At 34.0% G+C, this 8,673-nt stretch overlaps 1 protein-coding gene across 1 annotated transcript; it reads left to right on the top strand.

Annotated features, from left to right (window-relative positions):
• The first annotated feature begins 654 nt into the window (after window positions 1-654).
• Window positions 655-8,433, top strand: LOC127076647 (uncharacterized). The gene is made up of 14 exons (XM_051018356.1): window positions 655-818; window positions 929-1,253; window positions 1,717-1,794; window positions 1,927-2,084; window positions 2,760-2,823; window positions 4,415-4,482; window positions 4,980-5,232; window positions 5,418-5,540; window positions 5,660-5,766; window positions 5,842-5,895; window positions 6,001-6,084; window positions 6,677-6,840; window positions 6,957-7,106; window positions 8,075-8,433. Exons 2-13 carry the CDS (start codon window positions 971-973, stop codon window positions 7,102-7,104), a joined length of 1,584 nt encoding a protein of 527 aa, XP_050874313.1. The 5' UTR covers window positions 655-818; window positions 929-970; the 3' UTR covers window positions 7,105-7,106; window positions 8,075-8,433.
• Window positions 8,434-8,673: the final 240 nt, after the last annotated feature.

Below are 8,673 nucleotides of genomic sequence, written 5' to 3'. Positions count from 1 at the left end.
TGTCTTCCTTTCGCGTGAGAGCCATCATGGCCTCCAAAAGTTGGTTCATATTTTCTTTCATAACATCCATCTCTTCTCTCATCGCCTCTTCTCTCATCGCCGCATGATTCAACTCAACTTATTCCATAATATATTGATAGTTGCTTCGCGTTTCGTAACAATGTCAAGAAGTCAGAGTTGGTTCTGGAGAAAATGGAGAAAGGTATGAGTTTTCATTTTAAAAAAATGAAATGCATGGTAATGTTTGTTTATGCTGATACATGCAAAATATTTTTATGTTTATTATTTTTATTATTATTTTTTATGAATCTTTAAATTGGTCGATTGTTAAACATTAAGAGTGTAAGAGAGATAAAGAAGATAATTAACAATCAAACAAATTTTTCATTAATTAATCATAGCCAAATATAACACCGTATAAGAGCCCCTAGCTAATATCATCACCTCACACTTCCTTAAAGAACTCTAATTCAATTTGTAGGTCTTTGATCATATGCCTACAAAAGATGATGAAGTCAAAAACAGCCTTAAGGAGTAACCACTTACAAAAATACAAAAAATAGGCCAAATTGCCCTTGTGTAAAAAATATCATAATTAATTAATAAAAATGAGTAACTACTTACAAAAATACAAAAAATAGGCCAAATCGGCCTTGGATAATAAAAAAAAAATCCCATTTTAGTTTTTTCTATCTGAAAATTTATTCAATAACAATATTTACATCTAATTGATCGACAGTGGATTATTTCTGCGACTCAGATCAGATCCCGTCAGAGAACAAGGAACACTCTGCAGCTCAGAACTCAGATCATTACAGGTAACTCCTTCCCATCCTTAAATTCCCTTTCAAATCAAATTCTCCTTGCAATTTCACATTCAATGATTGCATAATTTTCAAAATCGATTACCAATTAATCGCTTTTATAGGGATTCCACGCTCGAAAATTCAAACGTTGAAGCAAAAAAGCAATGCTAAAGGGGAAACTATCGTTTTTCGGAGGTGGAGATTCTCGTTCGGTGGATAACAATTTGTCAAAGAATGAAGAGATTCTTCCTAAATTGAAGCTTGAAACTGATAAACAAGTTTATAGACCCGGTGATCCAGTTATTATCACTATTCAGATCTCTAATCCTTCAAATGCCTACTCTTTTTTGATGGAAAGACTCAGTTTTGAAATCAGAGGCATTGAGAAATTGGATACTCAATGGTTTGTTACACAAAAGGCTTTACCTGGTTCAAGGCAAAAAAGAGGTTCGTTGCAAATTGCTTTAACAATAGTACTTGCATAATTGCATTGCACTTATTGTATTCTGGAGTATTAGTCACTTTTGGTGGTTTTTTAAATTTAATTTTTAAGTTTTAACCCCTGGAACACCGACACTTATGAAAAAAGGCGTCTTGATACCACGCTTGTCATTACATTCAATTTTTATTATTATTTTTTTTTCAAATTATTATTAGTGTGGACTTGACTTTGTTGCTTCATAGGATTTAACACTTGAATTTAATTTTGATATATGCGTACTTAAAAAGTAGCTATGATTGAATTCAAATGTTTTAATGATATGAGGATTACAATTGATTGACAATGTCATAAATAAATATGTAGGCAGTGTAGATGAATTAAATTCTTAACACACTTTGATGAGAATTTTTAGTTTTATTTCCGTGTTAGGTGTTATTGTTGTTGTTGAATTTTGAATTTTTGTTTCAGGTGAACATGTTTTTGTAGATTCCTCAACACCAATCCTAGTAGCAAACCAGATTATTAATGCCGGCGCAAGCAAATCATGTATGTCAAGTTCTATACTAAATGATTTATGTTTGAAAATAAAAGACAGCAAGACAACATGAAGTATTTGCTAGTTGCCAATTTACTGGCTTTTTGATAACTCACGAGATTGTATTTGGATATTTGTTGCAGTTGTTGTGAGAACAATGCTGCCTAGCGTTATTCCACCATCGTACAAGGGTTCAAACATTCGCTATTTGTACTATGTTAGAAGTGCAATAACCGGAGGGTGGTTAATTCTGGAAAATGGGCAATCTCGCACAGAGCCAACAAAAGATGTTACTGATTTGGTTGGTTTTGTAATGACTTATTACAACTGTACTGGAATGTATTTTGCGTCGTGTTATTTTCATGCTGAATTATATGAAAACCATCAATTGCTTTTACCTCAGCTTAGACTTTTACTATGCAGAGTTGGTTCATATGTTAATGACATAGTAATATAGTCTCAATGCTTCTATTGTTATGTGGTCTATTGTTTTTTTTCTCTTCATGATTAGAAGGAAAATAGACTTAGGTGGTTTGGACATGTAGAGAGAAGACCTGTAGTTTTTGCGGTAAGGAGAGTAAATAAATTCAGAAAATCTCGAAAATAACAATTTGGATAGAAGCACGGTTCTGAATAGAACATTTTGGCGAAAGTTGATCTATGTAGCCGACCCCACTTAGTGGGATAAGACTTGGTTGTCCTTGTATTAGAAGGAATGCTTAGTTATGGGATATTTTCATTTTTCCCCTTCTTGATTGCGCAGTGGTTTGACCTATGTAGCTGGGCCTACTTAGTGGAATATAGCTTGATTGTTGTTGTTGATGTTTGATTGCTCAGTGGTATAATTTGCAGTCTTTGTTTTTTATGTTCAGTAAGGGTTACATCTATTAATAGTTGTTATTTTTGCTCCTAGTCTCATAATAAGTTTTAATATGCCTATTTTCTAACTTGTAACTTTTAACTTTTAATTCTGCAGGAAGTTCGTATTCCATTACAAATATGGGTAAACCAGAAAAGCAACGGCTTTCCAAAGGATGATGGTTAGTTTGGTTGCTGACTTTCATTTTTATTTTAGTTCTCCTGTAAACTTATTAAAACAGAGTCTGACTTGACTCTAGGCTTTGTTTGGATTGATGGAATCGGGCGGAGCGGAGCGGAATGAGATGGAGTGGAATGATATTCCATTGTTTGGATCATTAAAAATTCGATGGAACAGAGTGGAATGGAGTGGTATGGATTCCATTCCATTCCATCACTTACCACCATATTTCTTCCCCTCCAATTTGGGCGGAATGAACAACTTGTCTTATTCCGTTCTATAATTCCAAATAATGGAATGTGACATTTTTTCCGTCCCGTTCCCTTCCGCTCCGTCCCACTCCGCTCCATTCCATTCCGCCTCCGTTCATTTTATGATATCCAGACATAGACGTACTTGATATTTTCTACTTAGGATTAGTATTAACTTTATAAAGAATTAAGTTTGAGGATTTTCTTCTGTATAAACTATGAGTGCTTTGTATTTGGAAAAGGAAAACCACTCCATTTGAAGAATTAGGTTTATCATGAATTTTGAATGTTAATGCAGAACAAATATAGTTTCTGCTAGATGCTTATGTTGCTGATATATACTTCCTCGTAGGCATTTTAGTTCTTGTTTGCTGCTGTTTAGCCTTGAAATGTAAAGCTTTGTTGCTGCGAGTTGTTGTTTCAAATATTTAATATTTATCACAAAGTTGTTGTTTCAAATATTTAATATTTATCACAGAGCCATTGTTTCATATTTAATATTTATCACAGAGCCATTGATTAACCAGTAATTGGTTAATCATTTGTTCAAATGTTTGTCTTCTGTATAATTAAAACTTGAGAGGAAAAATTGACTAATTGGACAAAGAGGAGTAGTTTCAAGTTTTCTAGTGTGTAAGACTCTAATTGTTGTAGCTTTAAAGCAAAACTTGATTGGAGACGAATGAAGGATATGCAACAATGCTATAAGAGCTTGAGAACAAGTTTGTTTTATGGGTTTCTAGTACATAAGACTGAAGAAGTTTTTGAAAGACTGAAAAAATTATATGGGACTTTCATTGGTCTGGTGTGGGAGAGATATCTGTTGTTAGTTGGGAGGATTGTTATTTCTTTAAGAATGAAGGGAAATTGACTCTTGGGAATTTGATGTCTAAAGGCATTGTTTTGGTAACGACATGGTTGTGCTATCAAACCTGTGTAAAAAGTGGATCAAATGATCGGTACGCATTAGTCCCATCAAGACGGACATGTGAAAACATAAGGAGACATTATTTAAAACCATTATAATTATAATATTTTCTGTATTATGTTATCACACATAATGGTATTGCTGTATTGGCATTTTTTCAAATTCCACTTTACAGTTTACACTACAGGAAAAAATCTGTCTTTAGGAGATATGTGACTTGACAAACTTTGTTGGTGCCTAATGTTATTGGATAATTTGTTCATTGTTTAGAAAAATTTGCAGATAATCAGATATCAATAATAAGTTTGCTGTTCTTTTGCACCTATACTTTTTTTATGTGACGTGGCTTCAGAAAGTGTTAAGCATCTTACCCTGCATTTGTAAGTGATATATCCACGTGTTTATTTTTTCAGATATTGTTCCCTTAACTACTGTACAACTGGATATATTTTGGAAAGAGATGGATGGAGATGCTGATTGGGTATGCTACTGGTGATATTTTTTATTCGGTAAACTAAACTTATCCGTGGTTTAGCCTAACTTTGTTTGCCACCTATTGTTTAAAGAACGTCTTCTATTTGTTTTTCATTATAAAACTTTTAGCTCCTTTTATCCGGTAAACTAAGCTTTGCATTTGGAGTGGCTTATTTCATTTTGTTCCACTTGTGTTTTAATATTGCTATTCATTTCCTTTTTTTGTTTGATTTGATCTCATCCTTAATTATACTCCATTTCCTCCTTTTAATTCTAAATCTCTTTCCTATTTCCCTATTCTAAGAAAGAATTCAGTTCTGGTTATTGGTTAAACTGTAATGTACGATTTTTCAAATTCTTTTCATGGACTTGCGTATATCCATAACTTCTGGTTGCAGTTTTGGCCATCGTTTGGATTGTTCTTTTATTCAAAGTAGCTTCTACTTACTGCATGCTGTACATTTTCTTTGACTATGGATGTCACTTATAATAATTTCTCTACAGGTTAGAGCAAACGATATTGATGATGGTGTTGATGAGGATTATGACAGCTCAAGGGATGATATATCATCTGTTTCTTCATATAACCCCACGAAAGAAAATATGTACAGAGGCTATGGAAGTTCTCTATCATTGCAATCTTCTTCTGCAAGATCATTGAACAGGGATGCTTTGGAAGGTCATCGAACAAGTTTATCTTCAAATATAGCACTTCCCCGGTTGTCTGTTGCTGAAGTATTATCCGATTCTGGTGCTGGTAAGTTAAACTATGCCGGTAATATATGTGTGTTTATTTATGAAACTACTCTTTTTCTTGTAGGAACTTAGTTCTGAAACTGTATCACTACCAAGTTAGTTCAACGGTGTCTGTTTGATAGTAGTCATCTTTTGCTTTTAATCCAAAATCATACTTTGCCAATTAATAATTCATTTAGCAAACAGATGCCCTATCAACTCAGAAGTCATTTGCCATGGAGCAACAGAAGTTCGGGAAGCAATTTTCTGCAGAAGATGATGCAGGAGTCCCCTCTTCACCGGAAGCTGGAGCTGTCGAATCTTTATCATGTAAGTTGATGCATATTATTCATTTTTGAAACGTATTTGTCTGTTTTGGATACAAATCAATTTTGTTCATTTATTTTTAGATTCTGCATTAGTTAATTTTGTACAGACATTTTCTGCAGCAGAAGGCTTCATCAGAGGAAGGTCTTATAACATCAGACTTGATGACCAAATTTTGCTTAAATTTTCCCCAAAAAATTCCGACTCAACTTATTACTTCAGTGACATGGTAAATATATTAATGCATAATTGGATAATGTGCACAAATTAAGAAATCAATAAAATGACAACTTTATGGATACAGATAGGTGGGACTCTAACTTTCTTTCACGAGGAAGGAGCTAGGAGATGCCTTGAGGTGATTGCACTTTCATTAGCAGTGAAGATTAAACGAATAGCTGGCAAATAGTTTATTTTGATTGATGATGCACTGGAGTTTATTTTTATAATTATAACTTTCCAGATCTCAGTAACATTGGAAACTTCAGAAACTATAAATAGACGCTTCGTCCATCCTTCTAGAAGGAACTCCCCTACAATCACCAAGGTAATTACTGCTGGTCCTTTTAGCTCACACTGCTTTTGCATTTTTATTGATTGACTGCATCAAAAACCAACATTTGGATTGAAGTCTGTGTGTCAAGGGTTTTCCGAAAGTTTTCTTTGGCCTTCTACTACTTCTGTTAATCAAACTATCTTCCATTTTTTTAACACAAATATGCTTGAACATTTCTATATTTCCTTATGCTTGTTTATATATCAACCAGTGTTTCTAAATAATCGCACTAAGCTACTTACTATTTGCTTTAGCCATAAAAGCCCACTGTCACCACATTGCGATATTCAGTTTTAATAATGACGTTGCGGTTTACTGGTGCCTTTTGATTGAGCAACATGCAGGGACTATTCAAAGGCCAATCTCTTGTCGAATTATTTGAAACGAATTATTTGAAAGAACTGTTCATCTAGTAGTGTCTGTCTGCATTATGTGGTGCCTTGTTTTGTCTGCCTATATCCAAACTTTCTTCATCCAATATTCAAAAGGAAATGAGATCATTATCTAACTTATGAGAATGTATATATTTCTACATAATATTGGCTTCTGATTCTGGAAAATATGATCTCAATTGTGCTTTTAGGTTCAGAGTGACCATCACGAGGTTGTTGCCGATTTGCTCCAGACAAGTTTCCTTTTTTCTGTCCCCATGGATGGTCCAATGACCTTCTCCACTCCACATGTATCTGTACAATGGGTTCTCCGCTTCGAGTTTTACACAACTCCAAAATTTGTGGATTGGACAAAGTATGAGTTTCACTCTTGACCTCTTCCTCTCATCTTCACTTCAAATGAAGAAATTGTATTTAGAATAACTCTTACAGGTATTTGTCATTTACATTTAAATGGCTTCTGAACCACAGGTACGAGCATCCACTTCTGATTGAAAGAAGGGAAAAAACTGAATGGGTTCTTCCAATTACTGTACATGCTCCACCACCTAGAACTTCTACTTATGGCTCAAGAAGTGAGAAACTTTTCTCTTTGGATCCTATGTGGGTGCACACTTGAAGGTATTATGCATTATTGATTTCAAGGAACTGGTTGGCATCAATTGATAAATGTATTTGATTCCTCTTAGTGGCAAAAGACTTGATTGTTGTTGGTTTACGCTGAACTAGCTCCACCCATTACTAACTTTATACGGTAATTAGCGTTGGTATCAAGTAGAGATGGCAATGGAGCAAAGTTGGTGAATAGATGACAATAGGGCATCCGTGTTCCTTGAATTTGAAGCCCTCCTTGGCTGTTATATCTGTCCTTGTTTCAAGATTCTCTGTTTTATGTGCTGTTAAAGAATATGTCTAACTCCAAGAATCGTTGCACTTATGTGTACATGTTATGATTGTTACTCTTAGAATTTGGGCTTTTGGCCTAACTCAACCCCAAAAGGTTGCTCAAGATGTAAGAATTTGTCCAACCCTTATTTGAAATACATCAACCTCCCCTCCTCCCGCTCAAAATTAGATGTCTAGAGCGTGGACCAATGTGGGCGGAACAATGGAGATCTCAATATAAATAACATATCTATGATAGACTCTGATGTAATCTTAGAATTTGTTCTTTCGGCCTAACTCAACTCCAAAAGCTAGTTCAAGAGTTGAGGATTGTCCAACTTCAAGCCTTATGAAGAATACTTCGGCCATTTTTCTAGTTGTGAAATCTCAAGTCTCAACATTTTCCAATATGGACAACGTATACATGTGCATATAAATATTAGTAGAAAACCCAAAACTGGAATGGATATTGCTGCAGGAATCCCTGAATTTTGGGCGTTTTCCATACTTTCTGGTTACCATTCGGTTCTATAGCAGATCATTGCAATTGTCTTCCTATTGCCCTATTCCAAGTACCCAATATCCATTAAACACCATCCTATGAGTGTGTACCTTAATTTTATTGTTTGGTTATCAGCTGATCACCATTATCATTATTATTTACTCAGAATAACTTGTTTTGATACTTGATTTGTTTTTTGCAGCTCAAATAAACCAAAGCTTCAAATAAGCTGAAACTAAAATGTATGCAGTCCAACCATCTTAGCTGTCTTAGCACACCTCAAACTTCATCCTTCATGTACAAAACTCTTGCATAATAGCAGCTAGCTAGATGTGATTCATTTGTAGCATACCAGAAGTCAGACTATTTGTTAATTCTGGCATTTTCTATACAGGTCTTAACATTTCTTCATGTTTACGGTTTTCTTATTTGCCTTTGTTACTGGGGTGATTTTGTCCCCTCGTTCATGTTCTTGATTTTGTTCCTATATTTTTGTAACGTTATTTTTTTTGTGTGTAGATTTTATGAATGTTTGGTTTAGTGGTTAAATCTTCAATTAAAGGTTGAAGTGTATTAGTTGGTTGGTGGTTTAAAATTGGTGGTGGACAGTTTGGATGAACATAGCTCACATTGTTGTTGATGACGGTGACACTTTAGTGGGTTCTAAGTATAATAAGTCCAAGACTTAAATCTAATCCATATATTATATATATATATATAATATATATATATATATATATATATATATATATATATAATATATATATATTATATATAATATAATATAATATATATATATAT

Source organism: Lathyrus oleraceus, chromosome 4 (assembly GCF_024323335.1).
Source record: "Lathyrus oleraceus cultivar Zhongwan6 chromosome 4, CAAS_Psat_ZW6_1.0, whole genome shotgun sequence".
Lineage (NCBI taxonomy): Eukaryota > Viridiplantae > Streptophyta > Magnoliopsida > Fabales > Fabaceae > Lathyrus > Lathyrus oleraceus.
This window is presented reverse-complemented; position numbering and strand designations above follow the sequence as displayed.